Source organism: Sphaerodactylus townsendi, linkage group LG14 (assembly GCF_021028975.2).
Source record: "Sphaerodactylus townsendi isolate TG3544 linkage group LG14, MPM_Stown_v2.3, whole genome shotgun sequence".
Lineage (NCBI taxonomy): Eukaryota > Metazoa > Chordata > Lepidosauria > Squamata > Sphaerodactylidae > Sphaerodactylus > Sphaerodactylus townsendi.
Genome location: NC_059438.1, coordinates 21,239,680 through 21,253,763, shown reverse-complemented (window position 1 = coordinate 21,253,763; position 14,084 = coordinate 21,239,680). Strand labels below are relative to the sequence as shown.

At 48.1% G+C, this 14,084-nt stretch overlaps 2 protein-coding genes across 2 annotated transcripts in view; one reads left to right on the top strand and one right to left on the bottom strand.

Moving 5' to 3' along the window:
• E2F4 (E2F transcription factor 4) overlaps positions 1 to 3,246 on the bottom strand; it is a 26,467-nt gene extending 23,221 nt beyond the window's left edge. Inside the window, exon 1 of the mRNA XM_048515594.1 lies at positions 3,229 to 3,246. The gene's annotated coding sequence lies outside the window, so the exon portion shown is untranslated. The remainder of the gene's footprint in view (positions 1 to 3,228) is intronic.
• The window catches only part of EXOC3L1 (exocyst complex component 3 like 1), an 18,254-nt gene extending 4,170 nt beyond the window's left edge, over positions 1 to 14,084 (top strand). Inside the window, exons 4-13 of the mRNA XM_048515592.1 lie at positions 2,184 to 2,859; positions 4,113 to 4,230; positions 4,531 to 4,656; positions 4,780 to 4,880; positions 5,850 to 5,960; positions 6,078 to 6,219; positions 6,785 to 6,907; positions 7,598 to 7,753; positions 9,083 to 9,207; positions 11,553 to 14,084. Coding sequence (XP_048371549.1) covers positions 2,184 to 2,859; positions 4,113 to 4,230; positions 4,531 to 4,656; positions 4,780 to 4,880; positions 5,850 to 5,960; positions 6,078 to 6,219; positions 6,785 to 6,907; positions 7,598 to 7,753; positions 9,083 to 9,207; positions 11,553 to 11,739 — 1,865 coding nt within the window. The 3' untranslated portion in view covers positions 11,740 to 14,084. The remainder of the gene's footprint in view (positions 1 to 2,183; positions 2,860 to 4,112; positions 4,231 to 4,530; positions 4,657 to 4,779; positions 4,881 to 5,849; positions 5,961 to 6,077; positions 6,220 to 6,784; positions 6,908 to 7,597; positions 7,754 to 9,082; positions 9,208 to 11,552) is intronic.

Here is a 14,084-nt window from a genome sequence, read left to right as displayed (position 1 = left end):
GTCTGCAGTCTCACATCCTCACTTTGTCATGCAAGCTTGCTGGGTGACCTGGGGCCAGTCACCCTCCGTCTGCCTAACCTACCTTTCAGGTTTGTTGTGAAGACAAAACGAGGGAGGGGAGAATGATGTACACTACTTTGGGAAGAACAGCAGGGGATAAATTAGTGACTATTCAGAAGTCTTTAAAGAAAGTGGCTGAAAACAGCCACAATAATTCCTGAAACAGGCATCTGGCTATTTTATCTATTTATCTGAAATGTTTGTAATCTGTCCCCTGATCAATGGGACTCAAAGTTGTTTACATCAGATTTAAAAAACAAACACAATCACACATCAGCAGAAGTAGAAATAGAAATAGAAGGAAGCAAAAGACATCTTCCACTCACAGGCTACCAAAAGCTGGTTGGAATTTTCTTCTATTCGTGTATGCATTACTTACCACACAGCTGAATAACCATCGTTCCCTAAGTTTGCTTTGAAGTAGAATTTTCCTGTTTACACTCTTCTTTCCCCCCATGGTTTTTTGTTTATATAAGACACCCTCCTGTGAAGTGTCTTTATCCAAACTAATCCACCATTTTGCCCATCTGTCTCCTGCTGTTTCCCTACAGCCTCCATTTGGGGAGGTTGCCTGCCACCTTTTTGTTGTTGTTGTTGTTGTATTTGGTGTAGCGTTAGTTCATAGACCTGCCAGCTGATAAGAAAAAACAGAGTCTGCCATGCTGAGCAATAAAAACTTGTCTTGCAGGAGTCTGGGGAGGAAGGGAGGAAAGAAAAAAGGCAGTGACAGCTGGTGATGAGGAGACAAGGAGCCCTTCGGGGATAGGGCGGTATATTAAATCCAATAATAATAATAATAATAATAATAATAATAATAATAATAATAATAATAATTTATAATTATAATTATAAAAAGGAAGGCTGGCAAAAGCTTTGTTAACAAACCCAGCCTTATCTATTTCACTGGATTCACTGCTCCAGCGATAGACCTTTTCCATGAAAATAAAGAAGAAACTCCTCTGGTTGTCCTGAAAGGGTGGCCTGCTGGCCCCCATCAAAAAGCGTGAGAGGAGCTACTTTGGTATGGGCAGACAAAGGCGAAAAAGAGCAAGAAAAATCAAGGAAAGCTTCATGCATGGTCATCTCCTTCACTTTCCCTCCAAAGGGAGACAAAAAGTCACTCCGTAAGAGAATTCTGAAACCGTGGGGATTCTCTGATCTATGGACGGGGTGACTGCCAACAAGGGGAAAACGAATGTGTAACCGAGAATCAAATTCGAAGGGAATGTACGATCAAAACTAAGGTGACCACACGTGAATCAATGGCCATTGAGTTATTTGATGGATTGATTCAACGTTCTACAAAGATGTGAAAAATGATGGAAGTCCTTATAAACTTATCATTCATATGTTAACAATGTTAGCGTTTGGGGTTTTTTTCCCATTTAAAGCCAGTGCATATCCAACATGGAGTGACTGCAATTAAAGTAACCTTCCAAGGAGAAAATGACTGCTTGATTCAACTCACTGATTCATTATATGGGGTAGCAGTTGGACTATAATGTGGGAGGCCCAAAGTTTGAATCTTTGCTGTTCCATATTTTGGTGATCATGGACTAGTCACACATTCTCAGCTTCAATGTACTTCATATGGTAGATGTGAGGATATAATGGAGGGAAAGAGAACATTGTAAAAAGTACTTTAGGTCCCTATTTGGGAAAAAAGGTAGAGCAGAAATGAATTAAATAAACAATCTTCTATCTAGGCAGCAAAACTGGTGATATGATACTTATTTTCTAGGTCTGCATCATTTCTGTCACTCTCGTTGACATTTTTGTTCTCTCACCTCTTCCTAGAGTTGCCTGTTCTGGTTTGGGACTTTCCTGAAGATTGTGGGTGGAGCCTGGGGAGGACTAGGTTTGGGGGGTGGAGCCTTAGCAGAGTGTAATCCCATAGAATCTTCCAAAGCAGCCATTTTCTCCAGGGGAATTCATATCTGTCATCTGGAGGTCAGCTGTAGTTCTGGGGGATCCTCAGGCCTCATCTACAGGTAGGAAATCCTACCCCTTCTTCCAAGACACTTGAGGTAGCTGGTCCCCCTCAAAATTTCCTTCAGCGTCCAGTTCACAATCTTGAGACCTTGAACATCTTCTCCTTGTTCCTTCTCCTCTTCCTTGCACAGTTCACAAACTCCTTTCTGAGAGTTTCAACCTCTTGCAACGTCAGCATCTTCTGGAAGCTCACATGGGGCTCATGAACCTGGAGAGCTTGCAAGGTGGCATCCTGTCCCAACTGCATGACCACAACCTGCTCAGCCCTTCCTACCTGGCCAGCATAGAATCCTACTTTGGGGGCCTCCAGGAACTGAATAAGGCCCTGGCCCAGCAGCTATGGCATATTGTGGCCCATGGGTTGAAGCTGATGTTGGAGGACCCTTCCCTCTTTGTTTCTGCTGTGCGCATTATCGAGCGAGAAGAGGGCATCGATGCTGTGCTGCTGCGAAGATCACAGGTCCCTGGTTTCCTCCCACCAGGACGGCCAAAGGGCTGGCGGCAGAAGTTCTTTCAGGTCATCCAGGACACCATAGTGGCCGCCCACTTCCAGACTGTACCCAGAGAGGCCCAGGGATGGTCCCTCTCCAAGTACTTGGCTTCCTTGCAGAGTGCCATCCTGGCTGAACTGTGCATTGTGAAAGATCTAATGGTCCAATGCTGCCCGCCTCACTACAACATACTCTCGACCTTTGCTGCCATGTATCACCAGAGCCTCACGCACCACTTCCATCAAATCCTCACTCACGACGTGGACAAGCAGGAGATCTTTGCTGTCCTTCACTGGGCTCTCCATGTCTACCCTAGGTCAGTACCAATACTCTAGGATGCTGTGGTCATAGACAGGGAAGGCAACAGGGACAACTAATTTTTAAGTGTAGATGAGGTTTTGAAATGTAGATGGGGAAGATAGACAGTGTTTTGAACTCCAGTTTGAGAAATTCCTCAAGATTTGGAGTTGGAGTCTAGGAAGGTTGGTGTGAAGTCCACCCATCTCACAGGGACTCAAGGCAGATCACATCACACATGTGGCTAATATGCACAACACATGTGCAGCAGCAGATTGAACAGAAATCACCGGGGGAGGGGCAGTGCACAAGTCAAAAATTGTCCGGGTGCGGGCGAAGTCCCGGCATTTGGGACGCCCGCCCCCTCCCTCCCCGCACCCAGACTTACCAGCGATCGGGAAAGAGACGCGCCGCCATGGGGGAGACCTTGCATCCAGCCAGCAGCCAGGAATGTGGAAGTGGGGAAAGAGCAGAGACCTGGCCGCGCCCGAAACACAGCTGAGCCGGCTTGGCTCAGCTCAGAGAGGCGGCAGCTGGGGAGGGGGAGGACCTTGGAGCAAGAAAGATTATTTAAGGAAGGGAGCCCAAGACCTCAAGAGCTGCCACTGCAGCGGGCTGTTGAAGGGAGGGAAGAGGGACGGTTTAGTGAGAGAGGAATCTCAGGGAGGGAAGAGGGACTGTCTAATGAGAGAGGAATCTCAGGAAGGGAGGAGGACGAGCGGGCAAGCCAGGGAGCTGGCTTGCCGTGGAGAAGCAGTCAAAGGCTCAGTGAAGCAACTGGCCAGGGCGAGACTGCAGGCCTAACTACAACTGGCTGCTAGTGAAGGAACTACAGCCAGTCCAAGGGAGGGAAGCCACCGGGGACCTGGGTGGTGAGGTTTGGGTACCAGGGCGGGGCAGCCTACGTCACGAGGCGCCCTGTGGGCAAAACTGTTTCTTGGCCCTCCGGGCCAACAGGAAGAGAACACCTCTGGGGAAGTCAGCCCCCAGGAAAGGGAGGGAGGGAAGGAGCCCACACCTGAAGGCCCGGGGAGGGAAGGGGAAGCGCCACAAAAATATTATACACTTTAGTCAGAGACTTCTAAATTTTGAGGCCCTAGGCTTCAGCCTGCCAAGCCTATAGGCAAATCCGTCACAGTTTAAAAGTGATCATCATTATATAACTCTGCAATGGGGATGCACTGCACAGCCAAGCCTACGCATGCTGTAAGGGAGGAAGGAGCGGTTGGCACTGAAAAATGTCTAATCCTAACATGCCTTGTTGTTCCACAGTGCGGAAATGATGGCACACCCAAACCTTCTCCCCGAAGTGGATGTTTCTACCTTGAGGCCCCTGCTTGCTGCGGACTTGATAGATTACCTGGAAGAGACATATGTTGTCAAAGTGCAGGTAAGGAAGGGTCAACAGCAGATTAAAACATCCTGTTTCCTCAGCACAGCTTCTTGGCCAAGCGAGGTAGAACTCCAGGTGTTTCCTCTCTCCCAGTGCCCTAACTCTGCCACACTGAAAAAGAAGCGCATGAGAAGAACTCTGGTGAAATCACCCCTGTGTATTTAAACAGCAGCCATTGAGAAGCAGCTACCTCCGTTGCCCAGGACTTGGCACCTCCCAGCATTTTGCGCCTGGCCTCATGGCACCCACTACAAGTTTGTAGACTTGGCTGAGAAGGTCTTTTGTTTGGTTCTCTAGGCTAGCATTGCTGAATGGATGCAGAAGACCCTGGAGATAGAGTTCAAAGAGTGGTTCAGCGACACAGAGCCTGAGTCAGACTACCAAGGCTGCTTCCAGACCACTCTGCCCATCATTGTTATGAAGGTGAGAAGAAGTGGGCCAGAAGAAGACCCATGTAGGGGAGGAGAGGGGGACCCGGCTGCAGAAGGAAGGTCAGGGGTTTTGATTCCCATTCATCTCTTTCCCTTTCTTCCTCTTGCATGTCAGATGCTAGATGAGAACATCCGAGTGGCCTCCCTCATCTCAGATAATCTCCTGCAGAAGGTGCGCAGCATGGCTCTGGCAGAATTGGAAGCCTTTCTGGGCAGGTCAGTTGTCCCTCTACTGCCTCTTCAGTGGGGGTCCAGAAACAGAGGAGAGTGGTTGTCATGCTGGGAAAGGACCCTCTTGAGCAGGTATCCCCAACATGGTGCCTGCAGATGCCATCAAGCTCTCCTTGGTGTCTGCCAAGTGTTTTCAAGAAATGGGTGGGGTCAGGTAGGGTTTTTGCATGGCAAGGCTTCTGACTGACTCCTGGAGATTTGATTGGCTGTGCAATTTTTAAAATGTTGCGATGGCAACAGCTGCTACCACATCACAAGAATCTGTACTGTGCTACTGAAGTAAAGCTATAGCAATCATTCTGTGGTTGGCTGTACCTCCTGTGGCAGCCATTTTGTGGCAGCCATTTTGTTGCTACACCTACCAGGATTTCCAATTGTGCCTGCAGGCTCAAAAGGTCAGAGACTGCTGCTCTAGAGGGCATGGAAAGGACTCTGTAAGTGCAGCCAGTAAAGGCTGTTTGGATCGCTAGGGTTGCCAATCTCCAGGTAGGGCCTGGAGATCTCCTGGAGTCACAAAAGAGATTAGTTGCCCTGAAGCAAACAACTGCTTTGGAGGGTAGACTCTATGGCATTATATCACACCAAGGTCTTTTCCAACTTGGACTTGGTAACCCCATTCCTACTCTAATTGGCTATTACTTTGGGGAAGGATTCTTCAAGGATTCCCTTGAATCACAAGTCTTTAGTGAGCAACTGATCTTCAGACCAAAGATATCCCCTGAAGAAAATGGCAAGTATAGAGGTATATCATAGAGTCTGGGAGAAATGGAAGTCCTAGAGTTACATAACATCCATGTTGAGCTCCTTCTCTTCCCCAGGTGATGTCTCCACAGGCACCACCTCCCAAATCTTCATGAGTTTTCCAAGCTCATGTGCTAATCTTTACACTCATGAGAAGGCAGAGATCTAACTAGGTGAACAAGATGCCCTTGTAACTGTCGTTCTTCTCTGCAGCCTTACTGAGGCCCTGTCGGAATTCAACAGAGAACATCAACAAGAGCCTGCTGCATCCAAGTGCTATGCCCCATATATGCTGTCAACCATCAACAACTGTCTGGCTCTCAGGTACTCACCCAGCCAGTGATTGGCACTTCTCCTGTCATGGCTGCCATCCCATCCCCAGACCCTTGGCACTCTGCAACAAGCCCACTTCCCAACTCTTCCTTTCCTCTCAATGGGCAGCACTTCAGTCTCAGTCCTCTGTACGGAAGGGGCATCCTTCTCAGAGTCCCACAAGATTCCGTCCTCACTGAAGGCCGCCCTGGAGAAGGCCCAGAAGAAGGCATGCCGGCTGTTACTGGATGAGCTGCTAGCAGATCTGCAGGTACCTATTTCTAACAGAAGGAAGAAGATGTGGTCTCCACATAAGCCGAACTAGGCCATTTCAGTTTCCCTCTGTGCCTTCAGACCCAAGACATCAAAACAGAAGTCCAATGGCACCGTAAACACTTAACATTTACTGAGCTTCTGTGAGACAGAGGTCAGTCTGGATGCAGTCCGAATCAGTAGTAGTGAATTCTGGCTCATGAAAGCTCCTGCTGGAATAAATGCTGTTCGTCTATAAGGTGCCACAGGACTTCTGTTTGGTTTTGCTACAGCAGCTTGGACCACTGGAATTCCCAGGAGAAGACCATTAGACTTTGAACTTGCAGTGCTGCACATTAAAATATATAATTTGAACAGGTCTCTTCAGGCTCAAAATCTGTTCCTGTGTATTTCTTCCCGATTTTATGATACACATTGCATATATTATTTATGCTGTTGTATATGAGGGTTGCCTGTATTTTTATGGTTGCTTTGTAAGCTGCCGTGAGCTTCCTTTTCAAAGGAAGGGAAGAGGAGATATACATTTTTCTTTAAACGTACGGAGATATCCCTTTCTGCTCCAGCCACTGTTTGTACAGCTGCCTTCCCGCCACTGGCTATCTGACCCCCAAATGATGCGTAACATATGTGAGGTGATCGATACCCACGTGAAAGTCTTCTGCAGGGCTCGCAAACCTTTCAGCACGGTAAGGTCTGGGGGTAATGGTGGTGGGGAGAATCCTTTGCTGCTAGCTGGCTGACATCTGGCCTTTGAAGACAGCCGTCCTCTGCAGGTGTCCCTAATACCAGCTGGATGTCCAGATCCACCGTGCATGTGTTGAACATATGAACCCTAACCCTTGTACAGCATCAGATCGGTGCATTAAGCGCTGTACACTAACTAGCAGCATTTCTCCAAGATTTCAGGAGAAAAAAATTTCCCAAGCCCCAACATCTTTCTATGTTGGAGTTGCCAGAGATTTAAACCTGGGCCCTTTCCCCACTTTCCTTAAGCCCCGCGCTACTCTCCTCAAGTAGCGCGGGGTTCAGCTGCCCTCCCCACTTCAGGGGCGGCGAGAACGCAGCCGCCCCGACGCTGCTTCTCTCGCGCCCCCTCGACGCGCGGAATTTCTGGCGCCTTTTCAAATGGCGCCTTTTGACGACCCCGCGCAGAGCACGGGGTCGTGGGGAAGCCAGGGCGCACGGCAGGAATTGCGCGCGCCGGGAATTGCCCGCAGCAACCCTCGGGCAAAGGTGAGTGGGGAAAGGGCCCTGGACTCTTTATTTTTATTTCTTTTGAAGCATTTATACCCCACGTTTCTGCCCTCCCCTTAGACCAGCTTCCACCAGAAGTAGCCAGAATGAATGAACCAAGTCTTTCCCCCCTTGATGTTTAGGATCTCCTTGTGGATTCTGAGCACGTGGTTATGAGCCAGTACGTGAAGGCGCTGCTGCAGAAGAAAATTGTGTGCCGGAACACAGAGGAGAGAGACCAGATGGGCAGGCGGATGCTGCAGGACGCCTCTCAGCTGAAGCAGCTCTTCTGTACCCTGGTGAGAGAAGGGAATAGCTTGTTTTTTCTCCAGGGAAAGGGTTAGCAGAGACCAGGAGTTTCTTTTGAAAGGTGGGTTGACTCTGCTGGCCAGGCTTGCGCAGAATCAGCAAGAGGGAGCCACAACTTGGAAACTTCATCCTCAAAATCTTCCCTTTGAAGATTCTCCGGAGTTTGAGTGGACTGCTTTTGTGTGTGTGCCCCCCCCCCCCCCGCCCCACACCATTTCAGTCCCATATCCCAGATGGTGCTGATCTCCTGCTATTATTTATTTATTTATTTATTTATTTATTTTCTTGCATTTTTATACCACCCTCCCCCGGAGGGCTCAGGGCGGTGTACAACACTAACAGACAGACAATAAAACAAATAAAATTGAATTAAGACTTAAAATGCAGCAGCATTCAGCTATCAAACCCAATTTAAGTTTAAGTTTAAAATAGATGGCATCCGACTATTAAACTCCTCTTAGGAGAGGGACAGTGGGTCTAGAATGTTTCACAGCATGTTTGTTATGGGCACCCACATCAGCAGCTGGTCTCCCCGAAGGCCCGGTGGAAAAGCTCAGTCTTACAGGCCCTGCGGAACTCATTGAGGTCCCGCAGGGCCCGGACAGCTGGAGGGAGAGCATTCCACAGGCAGGGGCCAGGGCCGTAAAAGCCCTGGCTCTGGTGGAGGCCAGCCGCATCATAGAGGGGGCGGGGATCACCAGCAAATTGGCCTCCGCAGTACGCAGGGACCGACGTGGGACATATGGGGCCAGACGGTCTCGTAGGTACGAGGGTCCCAGGCCGCGCAAGGCCTTAAAGGTTAAAACCAATACCTTGAAGACGATCCAGAACTCAACTGGGAGCCAGTGATTTCCATGCAACAAAGACTGATTAAGACTGATTAACATTAAGACTGATTTCCATGCAACAAAGATCCAACTGATCTCCATGTAACAGATCATTGTTGCATGGAGATCAGTTCATCGGTAGAAAATGAAAGATGGACCATATGGTATTATACCCTACTGAAGTCCCTCTTCTCCCCAAACCCACCTTCCTCAAGCTCCACGTCCAAAATATCCAGGGATTTCCCAACCTGAAGCTGGCAACCTTATATCCCAGACTGAATCCAAACAGAAAAGGGTCCAGAACAGATGAGATATCCAAAAAGACCTGGAGATGATGGTCCATCACTGCTCTCAGAAAGGGCAAAATACAGACCAGATGGTAATTGACCACAGCAGTTTTCCGTAGGAAGCTAATTTAATTTGCTCAGTGGAATGGTGGGGTGCAGATAGGGTCCAACCCACTGACTCCTCAGCGCCTGTTTCTTTCTCCAGGGCTTGAAGGAGAGCGATCAGACCCTCAACGTGATTGCTGATCTCCAGGAGCTGATCAGCCTCAAGGATCCCACTTTGCTCAGCTTGGAAGTGCTGGGACTCGTGACTAAATATCCTGACATCAGGTAAGGCACCCAAATATTAGGAAGTTAGCTGTACCGCCATCTGGCACCTGCCAAAGGAAATACAGCTCTCAGTAGTTGGTGTGGTCTACCTACTTCCACATGTGGATGCCATTATTCAGGGAAAAACAGGAACATGGTTGCCAACCTCCAGCTGTGACCTGGAGATTTCCCAGAATTACAACTGCTCTGAAGGCTACAGGGATCACTTCCCCTGGAGGCTGCTGTGGTGGGTGGATTCTATGGCACTATAGCAGTGGTGGCAAACCTATGGCACTTCAGATGTGCATGGACTACAACTCCCATCAGCCCCTGCCAGCCTGGTCAATTGGCCATTATGGCAGGGGCTGATGGGAATTGTAGTCCTTGAACATCTGGAGTGCCATAGGTTTGCCACCACTGCACTATAGCCTGCTGGAGTCCCTCCCAACTCCCTCCCCTAGTTCTATCCCCCAAATCTCCAGGAATTTACCAGCCAGGAATTGGCAACACTAAACAGGAAGCCCGTGCCATAAAGGAGAACATCCAGATGATTTTGTGCCTCATGTGGGCCCAACTTGTCTGGCGCTCTTTTTTGCCTCTGTACACCAATTTTCTTCAGATTTCTGGTAAATAAAATGCATATTTGTTTACACAAGGAGATAGTACTAAGATCTGCACAGCTCTGCACAGTCAAATGCTGTCTTCTCCTTTCTGTGGCTACTGGTTAGAGCAGGGGTAGGGAACCTTTAACACTCAAAGAGCCATTTGGACCCGTTTTCCACGGGAAAAGAAAACACTTGGAGCCGCAAATAATTTTTGACATTTAAAATAAAGATAACACTATATATATATATAGGGGGTTTTTTTTTTACCTTTTACTCCGCTCATTCTGAGAAGCGCAAGGATGTGTCTGCCCTGCTGCCTGCAGGGCGGGCAAGGATGGGGTCAGTGGCTCGGCCTTGCCGGCCGCCGGGAAAGCACCCGCCCCGCTCAAATGGGGCGGGCGAGAGGGGAAGCCCACGGCGCGACCCAGCCAACCGCAGGCAGTTGGTGCGCCTGCCTTTCTGCCTGCAGGGTGGGCAAGGATGGGGCCGGCGGCTCAGCTTGTGAAGCCGTAGTGCAAGGGCAGAAGAGCCGCATGCGGCTCTCGAGCCGCAGGTTCCCTACCCCTGGGTTAGAGAGAACTCAGTTCTCAGTGAAATTTCCAGAGCTTTCTGCTGAGGCTTCCGTGCAGTTTCTGCCCCATCTGATCTCCCCACCTTTAGCAATATAGGCAATAAGCTACTTTACCCAGTCTGCGGCTATATGTGTCATACTGGTTTGAGGAAGACGTGCAAACGTCAACCACAAGAGAAGAGTCAGGTCAAAAGGGCCACAGAAACAATCAAAGTTCTGCATGCTATCTTCATGAAGATGGGGTTTGATTCCCCACTTCTCCACTTTTCCTTCTAGTGCAAAAATACATCTTGTAGTTAAGAGCGGTATGTGTTTACAGCATGCCCACCTGCTCTTTAAAAACATTTCACTCATTTGAAAAGGGGAACTATTTCATAGGAGGGTTTTTTCCAGCATTCCCTTGACTTCCCAATATTTTCATTGGAAAAAATATTTTAAAGACCTCATGAAAAATATTAGGGTTTTTTCTTCCATTTCTTCCAGGTTTTTTTCTGGGTCCCTACATCTAATGGGGGAGTACCAAGGCACAGCATGTAGGGGCAGGGGTGGGACAGCTGCAGAGTATGCAGTAAGGGAACAAGACAGGTGGATGCAGTTTCCATGCTGCTTTTTATTGCCAGCAAAGGGTTGCCCACCTCCAGATGGCACCTGGAAATCTCCCAATATTACAACTGATCCTTGAGCAATCAAGATGAGTTCCCCAGGAAAAAATGGCCGCTTTGGAGGGTAGACTCTACAGCACAGGTGTCAAACTCGCGGCCCTCCAGATATTATGGACTACAGTTCCCATCATCCCCATGCCAGCATGATGTTGGCATGGGGATGATGGGAACTGTAGTCCATAACATCTGGAGGGCCGCGAGTTTGACACCTATGCTCTATGGCATTATAATCCGCTGAGCTCCCCCCTCTCCCCAAATCCCACCCCCAAATCTCCAGGTATTTCCCAACCCAGAGCTGGTAACCCTATTCATGCCCACACCTAGAGGCAGCCAAGTTGGAACTTGGTTTCCCAAACTGGAAGTGGAAATTGCCTGTTGTGATTCTGAACATCTGTGTGACTGAGGGGCAGCTGAGGAAACAAGGTGAAGTAGTGGACTTTTGGGGCTTCTGAAGACACTTGGGGAGTGATTGTCAGCAAGAGGGCCAAGGAGAGGTAATTTGCCATCTGTCTTATTCTCCCCCCACAGTGACGACCACATTTCCATGCTCCTAGAAGTGCGGGGTGACGTCTCTAAAGAAATTCGCAACAACGTGCTTGAGATAATGGTGCAGAATCTGCAAGTCCTGCCGGAGAACTACCAGCCTGTCTTTGGGAACATTCTGGTTCCTGCTCCGGAATTGCCCTTCTGCCTTGGCAAGCCCAAGTGTGCCTGATGCTACCTGAAGAACACCAACCTGGCTGTGGCTGCTTCTCTCCATCTGGAAGGGGCCAAAGCCTTAGTGGGGTAGTCTTATCTGGTGAACCAGATTTGTTTCTGCGCTCCTACACTGAACATAAGTTCAATTTTGCTTTCAACAGGACAGGGTGACAGCTAATGTCATCCTAGGATTACAGTATGAGTTTTGATATTTTAATATTGCTATAAACAAAACCCTACTTTAATTTACTACTTGTAAACTCCTTTGAGCACTTAATAAGCATAAAAGTGGGACATATATTTTCTAACATAAGCCAAATAATGAAACTAAGGCCTTCCTGCTCTAGCTGTCATCCATCTTTGAAAGAAAAAATGTCTGCTCAAATCCCCATTCTGCTGTGGACGCTCACTGAACAACTTCGGGCCAACCATTCTCTCTCAGCCTAGCCTAGAAGTCCAGTCTGGAAATCACCTGTGTCAGGTGATGCATTCCCATTCCATCCAATGAGAATTACCCACCTTTCAAACCTATTTCAGTTGGGAAATGTCCTAAATGTAGCCTATTGCAATGTTTGTTGTATATGCCTTTCCTGACTTCTTTCTTTGTAATCCAGTTTCTGCATTATAGTGTTTTGGTTGCCTTGTTTCCTAATTCTATAATCTTAGTCCTATTGCATTGTTTACCAGGTGTTTTATGCTGGATTTTTTTAAAAATCCACCCTCGCAAGGAAAAGTAGCACCGTCGTTTGCTGCCCCTCTCCCGATTGTCCAGTCTCGCTCCGGCAAGTGGGAAGGGAAAAGCAGGGTACCAGAGTATCATTCAGCAATGTGACAACATCATTTCCACCCTGCAATATCTGAAATGATGTCAGCACATCGCTGAGTCCTCTTGCATTCACCCAAGGAAACTGTGGAATGCTAGGGCATCTGGCAATGCCGTGATGTAATTTCCGGTTGTATGACTGGAAATGGCATCATCATATTGCTGAATGCTGCTTTATGAGTCTCCACTCCCAAACGTCTTCTGGGGACTAGTAGCTGAGTGCTGGGAAGGAAGTAAACAAAACAGATTCATGATCATTATTCCTCAGCATCTCCAAAAACCAAGTTTCTTTAAACTCAAATAAGAACAAAAAAAAATTTGCCTTCTCCCCCTCCGACCTTTACAGCAACACATGATGGGCACATGATCATGCAACAGTGTTGGAACTATGGGGCAGGGTTGTCAGGTCCACCCAGCTCACTGGCAGGGAATTGGGAGGTGGGGGTAGGGTTGCCAGATCCAGGTTTGGAAAACTCTTGGAGATTTGGCGATGGAGCCCGGAGGTGACCAGGACCTCACTGGGGTACAGCGTCAGAGAGTCTGCCTTCCAAAGGATTCATTTTCTCCAGGGGAACTGATCTCTGTAGTCTGGAGATGAGCTACAATTCCGGAGGATCTCCAGGTCCCGCCTGGATGTTGGCATCCCTACTGAGAGCCACAGTGCGGCTTTAGGAAGATCCTCTAGACAGTCCTCAAAGAACTGATTTCAGTCACTTGCAAAGGAGCTCATTGTGTTTATTTAAATCTGATGCATACACGTTGGGCCTGCACGCCCTCACAACAACTCCAACAGCCATTTTAACAAGAACGCTACACCACTTCTTCTTCCCAGGCCCCACCAGGAAATAGACAGCTGCTCCGCCAACCATTCACTGCATCGTCCTTTGAGTCTCTCTCACAAGGGTAAGCAGCTCTCTCTTCGCAGGATGCTCAGAGAGGCTCCCAACAATAAAATAAAACCAAGCAGACAATAACAATTAAAAATACCACACTAATTAAAATGTACCAGTGAAGTAATTCAAGTCAGTTAAAACACACATATATTCTTGGTTGTTTGCACTGAGTCTAGTGCAGTAGAGCCCTTTCCCACGGCCAGCTGTCCTGAATGGGCATGTGGACATATCCATCAGCTCCCACCTCTGACATATTCATATTAAGAGGAGGAAATGTTAATAAACGAAACATTCTGATGACTCCAGTGTTTTAAAAACAAGTTGCCGGTACTCATGCATAAGGTTGTGCTGATTTTCACCAGTTTCTCCCATGGGACGTGAACAAAAGATGCTGGTACTCAGTACAAAAAGATCCTTTGACGGCACAATCTGGTTCATGTAAAGATGTTAGTGGATTGTATATTCCTCCCCCACAAAACAAAGCATGCTGGACCTTCTTTGTTGTAGAATGCTCCACCTGACCCAACTGCTTAGCCCTGCTTCCCTGCCCCCATCCATTTGAAAGTTTGATGATAGTTGTTCAATGAACTATAAATGCTGTTGTATCGAAGTACCATGTTCAATAATGCACAAAATAATAAAGGC